This window comes from Bubalus bubalis, chromosome 24, assembly GCF_019923935.1.
Source record: "Bubalus bubalis isolate 160015118507 breed Murrah chromosome 24, NDDB_SH_1, whole genome shotgun sequence".
NCBI classification, from domain to species: Eukaryota; Metazoa; Chordata; class Mammalia; order Artiodactyla; family Bovidae; genus Bubalus; species Bubalus bubalis.
Genome location: NC_059180.1, coordinates 20,229,927 through 20,247,459, shown reverse-complemented (window position 1 = coordinate 20,247,459; position 17,533 = coordinate 20,229,927). Strand labels below are relative to the sequence as shown.

Below are 17,533 nucleotides of genomic sequence, written 5' to 3'. Positions count from 1 at the left end.
ACCCACTGGCCTGCCACTCACCTCCTGCTGTGCAGCCTGGTTCTTAACAGACCACAGATGGGAAGCAGTCCAGAGCCTGTAGGTTGGGGATCCCTAGACTAGAGAAATCCCTAACATAGCACTGGACCTGGCCAAGCCCTGCTCAGACAACGAAGATGAAATTACCCTGGAACAAGCTTCCCTCCCCACTCCTAGGACCACAGCTTAGCCCCATATAGATTAGGGAGGAGAAACAGGGAAAGAAGACAGCAAGACGTCTTTAATTGTCCTGAAGCCAGACAAAAACCTTCTTGTTCATCTAGATAAACCAAATCCAAGGTTGGGAATTCCCTGGCGGTTCATTGGTTAGGACTTGGTGCTTTCACTGTTGAAGCTGGGGTTTGATCCCTAGTGAGGGAACTAAGATCCCACAAGCCATGCATCACAGCCAAAAAAAAAAACAGTGAATGAATCGAGGGTAGACTCCACCTGACTTAGGAGAAAGTGGCAGCAGAGCACATCCTGTGTGAGGCTGGCACCTGTAGCCAGAGTCTTCAGAACCTGCTCTGATCCCGCCCGTGGGGCAGAAATGGGGCAGAAATGGGATCTGGCCACCGCCTGGTTTCCAGATGGTTCTCACACCACATAGGAAGCAACCACGTTCCCACGTCTCACAGCCACACATCGCAAATACACACAACCAACGCAATTCAGTAGCTTCCAACGTTCAGATCATCTCCTTCAGGCATAATCACACTGTAATCATACTTTGAAATTTTTTTTTTAAAAATTGTTTTTAAGGTGCTCTCCTTTAATCAGTTGAACTCATCACATTGAATATTCCAGCAATTCCCATCAAGGATACAATGCAAACGATTGCTTCAGAGATCTGCACAAGAGTTCCTAACAAGTCCTTGATATCACTGGGGGTAGACCCACTCCTAATATTTGTGGGGCCCAGGGCCAAGGTTCATATGGAAACTCATAGGCCATATGGGTAAATATTTAGATGCTATAGATAAGCTATGCCCACCAAAGACCCCAGAGCTTACTTCCCAGGATACCCCTTGACATGGGCACTAGAGGAACCAGGGGGCCCGCCCTGCCCCCTGCAAGCCTGTGTGGGGCCCAGATGTGCAGGGCAAGCCAGGCCTAGGCCAGGACTCCTGGACAGTGACTGACTGGCCTGAAGCCAGGATGGGGACTGATCTAATCACCCTCCCAGGGGTCAGGACATCCAGTACCCCTCCCATCATGCTTCAGGTCTCCTATTGAGGTTTCTAGTTAGTTTGAAGCCCCTCCCAAAACTTTCCCATCACAATGAGGACAGTTACTGGGATCCTGGTCTGCCCAGACCCCAACACTGGGTGACTTGGGGTGGTCATCCCTAAACAAAAGCTAGAATTTTTTTCATTTTCTTCTTTTCATGAAGAGAATCTCACCCCAGTTCTCCTCCATCGGCCCTCCCAGGCAGATCCCAAACCAGCTACCAAACTTGCAGAAAACTTTTTCCGTGAAAAAGACAAAACAAAACACCAGCAACAACAAAAGCAGAGCCCAGCCCTGTGCCCTTGGAGCGTGAGTACCGCCACGCTGCAGCAGTAGGAAGGGCTGCAGCTGCATCCGTGAGAAAACCCACAGGGCCGTGAAGTTCTGAGCACTGAGCTTGAACTTCAACGCCAAGAATGCACTGACCACCTTTTCCCGCTGCCCTACTGCTCCTGCACATGCGCCGTGATTGTAAAGATGCTACCATCTGCTCAGCGGCTAAGCACCAGGCCCTCGAGTCATTGTCAACCCCTCTTTCTCTCACATCCCACTGCCAGTTCTTTAGGATTTACCTTCAAAATGCATCCTGAGTCTCTCACCACCCATCTACAACCGAGTCCATGCCATGGTCAGCTCAAGTCTGGGTTCTTACAGCCCTTTCAGCCACACCAGCCCCACCCTTCAAGGGCCCACACCTGGGTCCATGCTCTCTGCTCTCACTATCTTGGAAGTCTTCTTTTTTTATATATGCCTTTGACAGTCACCTTTATTTCATCTTTTCTTCCAGTTTTATTGATATATAACTGATATACAGTGCTGTATAGATTTAAGGTGTACAGCATCATGGTTTGACTTACATACATCATGAAATGATGACCACAGAATGTTTAGTGAACATTCACCATCTCATACAGACACAAAATTAAAGAAGCAGAAAAAGTTTGTTTCCTTGTGTTGAGAACTCTCAGGAGTTACTCTCTCAGTTTTTATGTATAATGTCCAGCTGTGTTAATTTTATTTACCATGCTGCACATTAAATCCCTAGTATTTATTTTCCTTATAACCTGGAAGTCTGTACCTTTTGACCACCTTCATTTCATTCCCCTCCCCCTAGTCCCCACCTCTAGTAACCGCAAATCTGGTCTCTTTTTCTATGAGTTTGTTTTTGAAGTAGATCTGACCTACAATTGGAGCTTCCCTGGTAGCTCAGCTGGTTAAGAATCTGCCTGCAATGCAGGAGACTCCAGTTAGATCCCTGCTTCAGGAAGATCTGCTAGAGAAGGGAACAGCTACCTACTCCAGTATTCTGGCCTGGAGAATTCTATGGACTGGGGTCCATGGGGTCACAAAGAGTTGGATATGACTGGGTGACTTTCACTTTCTAACCTACAACAGTATGTTGGTTCCTGTTACACAACAAAATGATTTGATATTTCTATACATTTCAAAATGATTGCCATGATAAGTCTAGTCACCATACCATCTTGAAATTCTTAATAATTTTATAACAAGAGGCCTTGCATTTTCATCCTGCATAGGGCCCTAAAAATTAGGTAGCAGCTCCTACCTGTCATCTCTGTTAGAATGTAAGCCCCGTAAGGGTGGGACCTTAGCTCTTTTGTACCTCAATGAAGGCAGAATTTATCCAACTGATACTCTGGCCCAAGTATTCCAGGAAATAACTCTAATACTGGTTGGGTAAATACTGGGATCCCCACCTAAAGGCCCCTTCCCCCAAAACCTTAGGGCCTCTCTATGATCCAGTAACAAGAGTTAACACACTTGTTTCGAAGACTTGCCCTGGGCCTCAACTAGCCTCCCCTTTTTCCCCTTTGAAGGGCCACACCTGTGCCCCTTGGGGTGTTTAAACATTTCTGTCAGTATGCCAAGACCCAGAAGAGCCCCTGGCATTTTGTAGGTGCCCCAGAAGCCTTGATGAATGAATAACTAAATTCATGTGTTTATCCAGTGACTAAATAGATATTGCATGGTCATTGCCAGACTCAGTACTAAACGAATGTTCGTGTGTTTTGGGAAAGAGAGCTTGTGATCTAATGGGAATCCCAGGATGCCCCACCAGCTACCTACATTGCAGGGCCCAGGGCAAAATGAAATGTGTTTCTGGTTCAAAACGCAGGCCAAAAATACTGTTTCCCTTCTTCTGCCTTCTCTCTCTCCACCTGTCATGGTGTCTTTTACTTGCTATGTAATGTCACACTCCCTCCGGCATAAGGACACTCAAGGGTGCCCAGGGCTTGCACCCAATCCTGATTCTCCCTGTGTCCATGCCCAGGAGCCAAGGGTGGCAGCAGTCAGTGGTTGGGGTTGGGGAGGGGGCAGCTAGGAACCACCCCACGGAGAACGGGAGGTAGCAATGTGGTGGGGAGTGGGATGCCACATGAGTTGAGGTTCGAAGCCCATGGTGCATGCTCCATTGGCCCATCAGACTTATTTGAAAAACACACATTCAAAGATAAAGCTATTATGCATTTCAGGATGATGACTACAGACCGTTAACCCCAAACCCAGTGTGTTAGATGTAGACTCCTCCTGCTCACGTGCTGTCCTCCAACCAGGCACCCCCATGTCTGTGGAGGGGGATCTCAGGGCTGGCTGGGTGCAGGCAGAACCCTCTCTCCTTCTCTCCGCAGGGGCTGTGAGGGCCTCCAGCGTCTTCCCCATCCTCAGCGTCACGCTGCTCTTCTTCGGCGGGCTCTGCGTGGCAGCCAGCGAGTTCCATCGCAGCAGACACAACGTCATCCTCAGCGCGGGCATCTTTTTTGTCTCTGCAGGTGAGCATCTTGGCCTCTGCCCAGAGAGCATCACAGACACCAAACCTAAGCCAGGGCCGGAAGGACAAAGCCATGCTATTCAGGGTTCCCTCCAGGGAAGGAGCAAAAAAATGTTGGACCTGTGTGTTAAGAATGAGAACCAAAGGCTTTAATAAGAAGCAAAGATGCTGACAATCTAGCTGGAGAATGGACAGAGGGAAGATGAGGAGGAGATGGGGTACTTAGGTCGGCTTAGAGATGGGAGAATGATTAATAAGAGTGTGCCTGTGTATGTCTGCTCAGAGTGGGCAGGGAGCGTGTATGGTGTGTATAAGGTGTGACCCGAGAGAAGAGTCCAGTGTGTTTTAAAGAGGTCCAACTTCTGGATATGATCATACACTATTTCTGGCCCCGTGAGACCTGGATTTACTGGTGAACTACTTGTCACAGCTCTTCAAGAACTCAAATCCTCAGGCTGTCCAGAGCATCTCTGGGAACAACAGAAAACCCAGCAGCCTCAGATGCTCTCAGGGAAGATCTTATCAATAGCAGCCCTGACCAGAAGGTGGCAGAGGGTGGTACGGAGGATGAGACAGTCTCGAGAAGGGTTCCTGTTTCTGCCTCCTCTCTCCTCCTTTATCTCCATCCCTCCTCTCCCCTCCTCATCTTCCTCCCTTTTGGGTTTCCACACCTTCATTGCTTTGCAGTCTCTTCCCACCCCACCCTTCAGTCGATGCCATCTGAATGAAATGCTTTAGAGATGAAAAGAGGGAAGAGAGCTTGACTCTTTGATGATGACCTCCAAACTTTAACCCATAATGGCAGAATATTTACTAGGGTAGAAACAGAGGGGCAGCTTCCCCGGTGGCGATAGTGCTAAAGAATCCGCCCGCCATTGCAGGAGATGTGAGAGATGTGGGTTTCTATCCCTGGGTGGGGAAGATCCCCTGGAGGAGGAAATGGCAACCCACTCCAGTATTCTTGCCTGGGAAATCCCATGGACAGAGGAGACTGGCAGGCTACAGCCTATGGAGTTGCAAAAGGGACAGATGCGACTTAGCGATGAAACAACAACCACAAAAAAAGAATAGCTTACCTGCCTGGATTTGAATTTTGGCTAAACTTATGGGACCCTGGAAATGTTACCAAATCCCTGTAACTTGATTTCCTCAACTATAAGATGGGGGGAAAAGTACAAGTGCTTATTTCATAGGGTTGTTGGAAGGAGGTTGAACGTAAAAAGCACAATATTATTTTCTAGCAAGTTAAAAGCAACACAATAGTTCTGAAGTTGGAAGCCCAGCTTCCCAGCCCCCTCTAAGATCTTTCTCAGTATCCTCCCTATTCTTTTCCCTTCTTGGAAAAGGGGAAGGTGGACGGAATCCAGCGCTGAGTGTCTGGGAACCAACTCGAGCCACAGACCATCTTGTCAGGAGGATAAGATCAGCCTATGATTTTATTAAAGGCGACACTCGGTGTGGACAGACGCTAACAGCTGGCAGACCCAGGGACCTGCATTGCTTTGAGGCACGTTCTAGTTGTTGGGGGCCCCTCCAGACCTCGCGGTCTCTGACTGACCCAGGGGATGCTGTGTTGTGCTGACATGAGGGTTTCCTAAGCAGGAGAAGATCATTATTTTGTCCCCTAAGGGGATTGTGAAGGGAGAGTGTGTAACCAGCAAATGTCCTGTTACAAGGGGTGTTGTGAGAGACAGCAGGTAGAATAGACTCACGGGAACCGGGGAACACAAGGAGCAGCGACAAGGCCCTGAGGGGGAGCCAGAAGCGGGGGGTCTAGTCCTAGCTCTCCCCCCACCACTGACCTCCCTGAGGGCCCTAAAGAGCCTCAGTTTTTCCACCTACAAAATGAAAGTAGGATTCAGCACTCCCGAAGGCTCTTTTTGCTCAGTTATTCTAAGGTCCTATGATTTCTGGCAAGCAGTCAACAACCCTTTATTGAGTACCTACTATGTGCCAGGAACTGGGCATTATGCTCAAGACCATGGGCTCTGAAGTCAGGCTGCCTGGGGCAAATCGTGGCTCTACCACTCCCCTGTGTGGTAACCTCAGGCAAGTCTCTTAACCAATCAGTGCCTTTGTTTCCTAATCTGAAAAATGGGGGTAATAATGGCTCTACCTCTTAAGCCTGCTCAGAGGATTAGATAGTTGGTATATGGAAAATGCCTAGAACTGCATCTAGGTGGCAGTAACTGTGGGATGTATAGTGCTAAGTCACTTCAGTCATGTCCAACTCTGTGACCACATGGACTGTAGCCCACCAGGCTCCTCTGTCCTTGGGATTCTCTAGGCAAGAATACTGGAGTGGGTCACCATGTCCTTCTCCAAGGGATCTTCCCAACCCAGGGATAAACCTGCATTTCTTATGTCTCCTGCATTGGCAGGCGGGTTCTTTACCACTAGGACCACCTAGGATGCATAATAGCTGGTATTATATATGTTGTACCATTTAATTCTCATGTTGATTCAATTTAACAAATATGCACTGTGCTCTTGCTTTGGGTCAGGCTCTGGGCAAGGAGATGAGACCATAGTGGTGAACAAACCTAGCTAGATCTGAGCTCAGGGAGCTTTTAGGAGACAATCTTGGGTTCAAACCCCACCTTTGCCATTTCCCAGGGCTTCCCAGGTGGACAGAATGCACCTGTCCATGGAGGAGATTTAAGAGACACCAGCTCAATCCTTGGGTCAGGAAGATCTCCTGGAGGAGGGCATGGCAACCCACTCCAGTATTTCTGCCTGGAGAATCCCATGGACAGAGGAGCCCGGTGGGTTACAGTCCATGGGGTCACAAAGAGTTGGACACGACTGCAGCAGCTTAGCAGGAGCACACAGGCCATTTCCCAGCTGTGTTGACTTGGGAAGTTATTTTCTCTGTGTCCCAGTTTCCTCATCTGTAAAAAAAAAAAAAGGTTTTTTGTTTTTCTGTTTTTTTAAAGCAGGACTGTTGCAATGATTAATTGAGATCATGCACGTAAAGACTTTGCACAGTGCCTGGCGTATCGTCAATGCCCTAGAAACAAGTGGCAACTCACTTGGCTTGTCACCTCCTTTAACCTGCGCTGACATCCGAGTATCTCTTTGAGTTTCTTTTTTTTTTTTTTTAGCAAGACTTCTTTCCAGGGCTTCTCAAACTTTGCCACCAAAATTTCCCTGCAGGCAGAGGAGAGTGAAATATGTGACCCTGGGGAGTCAGGGGGCATCACCAGAAGCTGCCTTCCATGAGCTGAAATGTCTTTGAAGTCTGTCTCCCATTTATACTTAAAAATTCATGTGAATTCTGCTCTCTTCTCCTTATTATATCCATGTTCATTTTAATATAAAAGAATGTGTCTTCCCTACTCATCTTCAAGCCAAACTGACACTCCAGAAACAGGGGCCGTTTTTTTCACCCTGTGGTTTTCTGCAGCTTGACACAGGGCTGGCCGTGTCAACCCCCATATGAAGAAATAGCTCCGTGATTAGAACCCGCTGCCTACCTGCTGAGCGCCTGTGCTGGGTAAAACCAAGAGGAGACAGGAAAGAAGCAGACCCTGGCCCTGCCTTCTAGGGGAGAGTCCTAGATGGAGTGTGGCCAGAGATCATATTCAAAACATGAATCCCTTTAATGCATGAGCACCAGTCAATCAGAACGGTAGCACTGGAGTAGAATGGAGTGGCCCTTGCTATGCCAAGCTTTAACCCTTTGTACAGATGAACCTATTTGCAGGGCAGAAGTAGAGATGCAGATGTAGGGAATGGACATGTGGATCTGAGGTGGGGGGATGAATTGGGAAATTGGGACTGACATATGGGCACTGCCATGCATAAAACAGATAGCTAGCAGGAACCTACTGTAGGTTCCTACTAGCTCAGTTCGGTGCTCGATGGTGACCTAGATGGGTAGTAGGGATAGGGGGTGGAGAGGTCCAAGAGGGAGGGGATATATGTATGCCTATCAGTGATTCATGTTGTTGTACAGCAGAAACTAATACAACATTGTAAAGCAACCATGTTGCTCAGTCACTCAGTCATGTCCGACTCTTTGCAACCCCATAGACTGTAGTCCGCCAGGCTCCTCTGTCCATGGAATTTTCCAGGCAGGAATACTGGACTGGGTTGCCACTTCCTACTCCAGGGGATAAAACCCATGTCTCTTGGGTCTCCTGCATTGGCAGCCAGATTCTTTACCACTAGTGGGAAGTTCCAAAGCAACTATACCCCAATTAAAAAGAACAACAACAACAACAAAAAAAAAACTTGGTTGCTGGACTCTGGGGAAATCCTGAGGATCAGGATTTCCTGATACAGGAAGAGTATGAGGTGTTCAATGGTGGGGATACTCAGCAGGCCAATGGAAATCGTTATTTACCAACTAGTACTGTGAACTGTGGGCTTCCCAGGTGGCGCTAGTGGTAAAGAAGCAGCCTGCCAATTCAGGAGACGTAAGAGACCTGGGTTGGATCCCTAGGTCCAGAAGATCCCCTGGAGGAGGGCACAGCAACCCACTCCAGTATTCTTGCCTGGAGAATCCCATGAACAGAGGAGCTTTGTGAGCTACGGTCCATAGGGTTACAAAGAGTCAGATATGACGGAAGTGACTTAGCACGTACGCACTGGGAACTGTAAGAAGGGACAACTTCCATTTAGAGGCAGCCTGGGTTTGTAGGCTAGGAGACTCCAGCTGATGTACAAGCCTCCCTGAGTCATTACTGGTATAAGGCTCAGATGAGGCCCTTAAAGCAAAGAGACACAAAGAGATATTGTTAGCTTTGGACAATCATGTGAGAGAAGCAGCCACAGACCCTCAGGTTCTTTCATTCCTTCTTACTACTCCCTAGAGAATCAATTTCTCTCCAAGCGACTGGGCAGCTCTTTCCAGAACTATTCTGTTGGCCCTTGGGGACACCAAGTCTGCAGACCTTGCCTACTGGGGACAACAGCTTCACATTCCCCAATTCCTGATGTTTGAACAATAGCTAATTTAAAACATTATTGTATCCCCCATGCAGATAAAAAGATATAGTTAGTTACTGTCCCTTACCCATGGGTCATTCTTTCTCCAAACTTCGTTCCAGACCCAGAAATATCCACTGGGCAGCCATATCTGGACTCTCAATAAGCACTTCTAACCCCGTTCTTCTTCTCTAAGCCTCCTCTCTCTGCTGCCTCTTATTGAGGTTCAAGATGCCATCAGCCTTCCCACCATCCAGGCGAGACCGCTACTATAAGTTATTCTCAACTCTGTTGTCAACAGCCTTTCATCTCCTGGTGAGCCAGGAGCTGTTCAGGACCTGCTCAAACGTCACCTTGTCTTCAGGACAAAGTGGCTTAGTCATCCTCTCTTTTTGCTCCTGAACCATTTTATATATGTCTCTGGTGGAGCCCTGACTGTATTTTGCTGTAATTGCATTTACATGTCAGTTTCTCCTACTAATGGTGACGAACTCAAGAGCAAGGATCTGTATCTCGTTCATTTTACCATTCTCATGACTTAGTGCTGAAGACTAAGTTTTGATGGAATGAATTGTTTCTAAGGGAAAATACATGCACTTTGATTTCTGCTGCACTTGCTGGAGGAGTAAGGTGTATTCTTTAGCTGAATGCTTCCCACCAGGGATGGATCAGCAGAATTTTTCATTTCCCGAGAGACAGACCCTGCAGGAAGAGTTCAGCAGCTGGATTTCCGGCCATAAATCCATTCTCCTCTCTCCCTGTCATCTCCACATTTTCAAAATAAATAGTTCAAGCCTGAGTCACAGTTACCTCTGAGGTTTATAAAGGATGTATTTTTCTTTCCCTTTCTTTTAGGGTTAAGCAACATCATCGGCATCATAGTTTATATATCAGCCAATGCTGGAGACCCTGGGCAGCGTGACTCCAAAAAGAGCTACTCCTATGGCTGGTCCTTTTACTTCGGAGCCTTCTCTTTCATCATCGCGGAAATTGTGGGTGTCGTCGCCGTGCACATCTATATAGAAAAGCATCAGCAGTTACGTGCCAAATCCCACTCGGAGCTCCTGAAGAAATCGACCTTCGCTCGCCTTCCACCCTACAGGTATAGATTTCGGAGGCGGTCGAGTTCCCGCTCCACGGAACCCAGATCCCGAGACCTGTCCCCCATCAGCAAAGGCTTCCACACCATCCCTTCCACTGACATCTCAATGTTCACCCTGTCCCGGGACCCCTCAAAGATCACCATGGGGACCCTCCTCAACTCCGACCGGGACCACGCTTTTCTACAGTTCCACAACTCCACGCCCAAAGAGTTCAAAGAGTCGTTGCATAATAATCCGGCCAACAGGCGCACCACGCCCGTCTGAACTGACCTCGGCCCTCTGCCCTCCGCCCCAGCACAGCGCGGGGGGAAGTGGACAGAGGAGTCTCTGAGGTTGCATGGCATGGTCCTCGTGATGGTATTACTTTTTACAAAGAATGAAACCAAATGGACTCAGCCCTCTCCCACATTTCGCCCCTCCCCCTCCAGGTCCTAACCGGTCCATCCCTTCCCCCACTTTTCAAGCCAATCCCATGATGTCGTTTCTCTCTGTGTGTATCTGTGACAGATGTTTTCCTCTCTTCCTTCTTTACTGGAAGGACCTCCTCATTCTTCCCTCCTTGGAAGAGGACTTTACTCAAAGTCACAGGTGGTGGCTGGGTGGGGGGTGGTGGGGTCTCCAAATCCCCAGGTGTGTGCACAGGTGTCCCCATTGTCCACTCATGCAAATCCTCAAGCCACTTAACCGCCCAGGTGGCCCAGAGGGAGGCATTCACCTTTCCGTGTTAGAATAACATGACCAGAAATCAAAGATGTCAGAGCCCCGAAGCAGCTAATGTAATAAGCACTCATGTATTAAAGGTTTTGCCTTGTTGTAACTCACAGAGCGGGGGTGCTTTGTTTCTTCTGGGTAATTCCTGCACAAATTCACTGCCCTGCCCTCAAGCTGACTCATGTCCACGTTGAAAGCTGAACTTTGCTCATCCACACTCCAGTCACTAGGAAGGATCTGCCTTCCCCTCTTGAGGACAGCAAGGTGCTGTCACCAATGGCAGAGTCTGTAACCCTTGCCTGAATCCCCAGAAGCTACTGGGGGCAAACATGTGTTCAGAAATCTAGCTCTGGTACCCAGTAGCTCTAGGAACTGGGGAAAGTCCACCTGATCTTCAAGCCTCAGCCTTCTCATCTGTAAAATGGAGCATGGTACAGTATTCTCCTCAACAGAGTTGTGAGGCTTAAATAGAACGTCTTGTGTAAAATGATTCAGTTCAGTTCAGTCGCTCAGTCGTGTCCAACTCTTTGCGACCCCATGAATCACAGCACGCCAGGCCTCCCTATCCATCACCAACTCCTGGAGTTCACCCAAACTCATGTCCATCGAGTCTCTGATGCCATCCAGCCATCTCATCCTCTGTCTTTCCCTTCTCCTCCTGCCCCCAATCCTTCCAGCATCAGAGTCTTTTCCAATGAGTCAACTCTTCACACAAGGTGGCCAAAGTATTGGAGTTTCAGCTTCAACATCAGTCTTTCCAGTGAACATCCAGGAATGATCTCCTTTAGGATGGACTGGTTGGATCTTCTTGCAGTCCAAAGGACTCTTAAGAGTCTTCTCCAGCAGCACAGTTCAAAAGCATCAATTCTTTGGCGCTCAGCTTTCTTCACAGTCCAACTCTCACATCCATACATGACCACTGGAAAAACCATAGCCTTGACAAGAAGGACCTTTGTTGGCAAAGTAATGTCTCTGCTTTTGAATATACTATCTATGTTGGTCATAACTTTCCTTCCAAGGAGTAAGCGTCTTTTAATTTCATGGCTACAATCACCATCTACAGTGATTTTGGAGCCCCAAAAAACAAAGTCTGACACTGTTTCCCCACCTATTTCCCATGAAGTTATGGGACCAGATGCCATGATCTTCGTTTTCTGAATGCTGAGCTTTAAGCCAACTTTTTCACTCTCCTCTTTCACTTTCATCAAGAGGCTTTTGAGTTCCTCTTCACTTTCTGCCATTTAAGGGTGGTGTCATCTTCATATCTGAGGTTATTGATATTTCTCCCAGCAATCTTGATTCCAGCTTGTGCTTCTTCCAGCCCAGCGTTTCTCATGATGTACTCTGCATAGAAGTTAAATAAGCAGGGTGACAATATACAGCCTTGACCTACTCCTTTTCCTATTTGGAACCAGTCTGTTGTTCCATGTCCAGTTCTAACTGTTGCTCCTGACCTGCATACAGATTTCTCAAGAGGCAGGTCAGGTGGTCTGGTATTCCCATCTCTTGCAGAATTTCCCACAGTTTATTGTGATCCACACAGTCAAAGGCTTTGGCATAGTCAATAAAGCAGAAATAGATGTTTTTCTGGAACTCTCTTGCTTTTTCCATGATCCAGCGGATGTTGGCAACTTGATCTGTGGTTCCTCTGCCTTTTCTAAAACCAGCTTGAACATCAGGAAGTTCATGGTTCACGTATTGCTGAAGCCTGGCTAGGAGAATTTTGAGCATTACTTTACTAGCATGTGAGATGAGGGCAATTGTGCAGTAGTTCAAGCATTCTTTGGCATTGCCTTTCTTTGGGCTTGGAATGAAAACTGACCTTTTCCAGTCCTGTGGCCACTGCTGAGTTTTCCAAATTTGCTGACATATTGAGTGCAGCACTTTCACAGCATCATCTTATGCTTTTTACCTTATGGATGACATCTGGGTAGACTGAGCATTATCTGAGTTTTGACTTCCATAACAAATACTATAGATCAGGTGGCTGGGCAGTTCCAGATCAGGATGACAGCAGATTTTGTTCTTGGTGAGGGCTCTCCTCCTAGCTTGAAGACAGCCACATTCTCACTGTGTCCTAACATGACAGAGCCACTAACTCCATCACAAGGGCCCACCCTCATTAAGGGTTTTCCCGATTTCTCAGTGGTAAAAAACATCTGCCTGCAAAGAAGGAGATGCAGGAGGTGCGAGTTCGATCCCTGGATCAGGAAGATCCCCTGGAGAGAACCCACTCCAGTATTCTTGCCTAGACAATCCCACAGACAGAGGAGCCTGATGGGCTACAATCCATGGGGTGACAAAGAGTCAGGCATGACTGAGCATGCACTCTTGAGCTTGAGCTTGATCCCTAATTACCTCCCAAATGCCTCATCTCCAAATGTCATCATTTTGAAGCTTAGGGCTTCAGTGTGTGGATTTAGATGGTGGGGAGGGATCCCATTCAGTCCGCAGCAAGCATGACTGTAGGAAAACTGAAGCCAAATGGAAGCTAGTCTCTTTGGGGGGTAAGGGTGTACTTTGCACAGTCCCTGAGGGGCTCAGGGGAGTGAAAGTGGAAGGACATTTGAATATTTTGAATATTGATACCAGAAAGCATGAGAGACAGATAGCATCTCTGCCTGCAGTGATTCCTGGGGTGAGTGTGGCACACACCAACTTGTCACGCCTCCATCCCACTTCCAGCTGCAGCCACTCAAGGAGGCAGAGTTATGGTCATAGGAGCTTACACTTACCTAACTCTGCTAGGTACCAGGCTGTGTTGTGGAAACTTACACGTATTGCATCATTTAATCCTCCCAGAAATATACGCATTTTACCAAGGAGGAAACTGAAGCCAGAGAGGGTGTGTGATTGTCCAGACTTCATTCCCACTGCAGGCTCCAAATCCTGGGAAGCCAGTCACGTGCCCACACTCACACCCACAGTGAATTTTATTGTAGAGCGCAGACTAGTAACAATTTGTTTTGTTTGACACTTGAGAGACATTGCTTGCAAATTACACACATACATCAAATTATCTCACTGAATCCTTAAGACAACCCACGTGTAGGAAGAATTATTATCCGCATTTCAGCAGGTGAGGAAATAGAGGCTCGAGGAGAGTGTCTTAGGTACCGATAACAGAGCCAGCATTGAGAGCCAAGACTCTGTTTCCTAATTTGACCAATTTCCTCCCTCTGCCCGCATTTCCCAAACCTCAGTCATTTGAATTCAACCCTCGCAAAAATGTTTCATACCCACGTACCACATTGGCCATTATTTATTTAATGTTTCTCTTTAAATTGACTCGCTTTTTACTTTAATAAATATATCTTGAAAATGAACTTTATATCACTACTGTAAAAAAGAAAATTGGCATTGCTTACCATAAGCAAATGGTAACTAGGAGAATAACCACAGAAAAAAGCAACACAGTCCTGCCATATTCTAGCTGCTGCCTATTGTAAGCCAAAGGCTGGCTGCCTGCTCTTTGTAAAAATGGACATAATCAAAATGTTAGAAAGATGTTAAGATACTCTAGCAACAAAGAAAATGCTTCCCTTGGCTTAATCAGGAAAAACGGCAAGGGGAAAACCTCCTCACTAACACTGCTCTCTAATACTGCGGCCATGTGTCAGGTCAAATTATCTCATCCAACACTTCGGGAGGAGTGGCTCCAGGCACTCTTGGAGAGGGAAATATCTAAGAGATGGAGCAGGTAGGTGATGGATACTGTGAAGGGAAGACTCAGCAGCCTGCAGCCCTGAGAACCAGGAGTTTGCCAAAAACAGGGCATCTGGGGAGCTGATCAGGGATGGAGAGAAAAAACCCAGTGGCTTAACTAACTGGACATCTGCTCAGGAGACCCAGTACGAAGTCCTCTGCAAAGGCCAGAGAGCTGGAGGAGAGGAGCAGGCACCTGACCCCTGGAAGGACCCCCTTGCTCCCTGCAAGGTTTCAGTGTGTGAGACCTCAGAGTGCCTTTGCGTGAAGGCCGCTCAGATGCACCCGGCTGGCTGGCATCAAGTACATATTCATATCAACACTTCCAGTTCACAGCCAGGACCCTGGGCAATCCTGGTCATCCAAAGTCCTGTGAAGAGTATTCACATTCACTAGGCGCCTACTGCGTGTGCCAAGCAATGTGTCAGGAACTTCTCTTAATTTGTGTTTTTCCATCCTAACATTTGGGTATGTACTATCATTAAATCCATTGGATAGATGTTAAAACTTGCAAAGAAACAGCAAAGGAGGTGCTCGGACTGGCATCTACCTGACTCTAAACTCTATGCAATAGCCACTCACTAAGCCTTCTGGGTCACACTTCTCAAATCTCTTGCTCCACTGCTGAGTTCCCCTCCATTTCCTTCACCACAATGCAGCTCCTTTCCCAGTCCTCTCATTTATGGACCAGCAACATCCTACGGCCAATTTCAAGAGCAGAACACTGGGGCTTCTCTGTCTTGTATCTCTATTCTGCAGCCCTCAGGGCCAAGTTTTGTCTCTACCTTTCAAGAGGGCATAACATTCAAGCAAGCAGACGCTGTAGCTGCACTGCCCAGATTTGAATCCCAGCTCTGCATTCATCAGCCATGATGACCTTAACAAGATGATCTCCCTGTGCCTCAGCGTTCCCTGCTGTAAAAGGGACGCAAAAGTAGTCCTTACTTCATAGGTTTGTGGTGAGGATTCAATGAGCTTATTTTCATAAAGCACTTAGAAATATACTTGAAAGAAAATATGTACCGTATAAATGTTGCTATTTTGTGTTAGTTGCTCAGTCATGTCCGTCTCTTTCTGACCCTATGCACTGTAGCCCACCAGGCTCCTTTGTCCATGGGGATTCTCCAGGCAAAAATACTAGAGTGGGTTGCCACGCGCTCCTCCAGGGGATCTTCCCAACCCAGGAATCAAACCAGGGTCTCCTGCATTGTAGGCAGATTCTTTACCAGCTGAGCTATCAGGTTAGCTAATATTTTATATTGTTCTCAGATTTACATTGTTCCTACTGGATCATTTCCCACCAATCCAATCTTATTTTCCAGATTGTGTAACACACACCTCTAATCAAGCCAGCATCTACATGCATGCCTGCATGCTAAGTCGCTTCAGTTGTGTCCGACTCTGTGTGACCCCATGGACTATAGCCCCCCAGGCTCCTCTGTTTACGGGGATTCTTCAGGCAAGACTACTCAAGTGGGTTGCCATGCCCTCCTCCAGGGGATCTTCCCGAGTCAAAGATCAAACCTCTTATGTCTCCTGCACGGGCAGGTGGGTTCTTTACCACTAGCGCCAGCTGGGAAGCCCCCGCATCTACATACCTATTCCCAGCTCTCTGCTGTTGCCGATGAGTGTTATTCCTGCCTACCATGTTTCCCCTTGCCCTCTCCACGTTTTGTCCATTCTTCAAGAGCAAAATCAAGCCTCGTCCACCTCCATGAAGTCTTTAGTGGCTTCTTGGGCTACATAACCTCTCACTTCATAACATTCATTCCTTCATTCATTCATCTAGCACTTATTACCAAGTACCTACTATGCTACTATGTGTCAGAAACAACTACAATCCCCACAGATACAACCACTCTCTGTCCAGTGTGGGAGACAAGTACTAAACAACTAGACACACGAATCAGCATCGTTTACAATTGTGTCATAAGGGGAAAACAGAGAGCAAAAAGTACATAGGCCTGTAAACAGGGAGCTCTAATTTTGTTGGAGGGTCAAGTCTCAGGAGTTGGCATTTACAAGTATACCTAAAAGTAGAGTTTGTGTTATCCAAGTGAAAGAAGGACACGGGGAGGGAAAAAAACCTCAGCATATGCAAAGGCCCTGAGACTGGAGAGACCCCCCCACCTCCAACTCCGAAAAAGTCAGTAAAACTGGAATGCATACAGGTTACAGGAAGGGCGGCATCAGACAAAACCAAGGGAAAAGCTGGATCCAGAGGATAGAGAATTACAACCATGTAAAAGATTTGGAATTTTGACCCTGAGTACATTCAGAGGCCACTTATCAGCCATAAAAAAAAAAAAAAATGAAATAAGGCCATTTGCAGCAACATGGATGCAACTAGAGATTATCATACTAAGTGAAGGAAGTCAGAAAAAGAAAGACAAATACCATATGATACCACTTATATGTGGAATCTAAAATATGGCACAAACGAACCTATTTACAAAACAGAAACAGATTCTCAGACATAGAGAACAGATTTGTGGTTGCCAAGGGGAAGGGGAGTGGGGTGGGGAAGGGCTGGGAGTTTGGGATTCCTAGATGTAAACTATTATATCTAGGATGGACAAACAAAAGGTCCTGCTGTACAACAGAGGGAATTATATTCAGTATCCTGTGATTAAACCATAATGGAAAAGAATATGAAAAAAATAATGTCTATATGTGTACAACTGAGTCACTTTGCTGTATAGCAACAGGCATAATGTTATAAATCAACTATACTTCAATTTAAAAACAAAAAAATGTTCAGAAAAATTTTTAAAGACTTCGAAACATAAAAAAAAAAGGAATTTTAATTTTAGGTATACGTTCAGTTCAGTTGAGTTCAGTCATTCAGTCGTGTCTGACTCTTTGCAACTCCATGAATTGCAGCACACCAGGCCTCCCTGTCCATCACCAACTCCCGGAGTTCACCCAAACTCATGTCCATCGAGTCAGTGATGCCATCCAGCCATCTCATCCCCTGTCATCCCCTCTCCTCCTGCCCCCAATCCCTCCCAGCATCAGAGTCTTTTCCAATGAGTCAACTCTT

At 47.0% G+C, this 17,533-nt stretch overlaps 1 protein-coding gene across 1 annotated transcript in view; it reads left to right on the top strand.

Moving 5' to 3' along the window:
* CACNG3 (calcium voltage-gated channel auxiliary subunit gamma 3) overlaps positions 1 to 10,895 on the top strand; it is a 98,799-nt gene extending 87,904 nt beyond the window's left edge. Inside the window, exons 3-4 of the mRNA XM_006071160.3 lie at positions 3,900 to 4,040; positions 9,827 to 10,895. Coding sequence (XP_006071222.1) covers positions 3,900 to 4,040; positions 9,827 to 10,338 — 653 coding nt within the window. The 3' untranslated portion in view covers positions 10,339 to 10,895. The remainder of the gene's footprint in view (positions 1 to 3,899; positions 4,041 to 9,826) is intronic.
* The last annotated feature ends 6,638 nt before the right edge of the window (positions 10,896 to 17,533 follow it).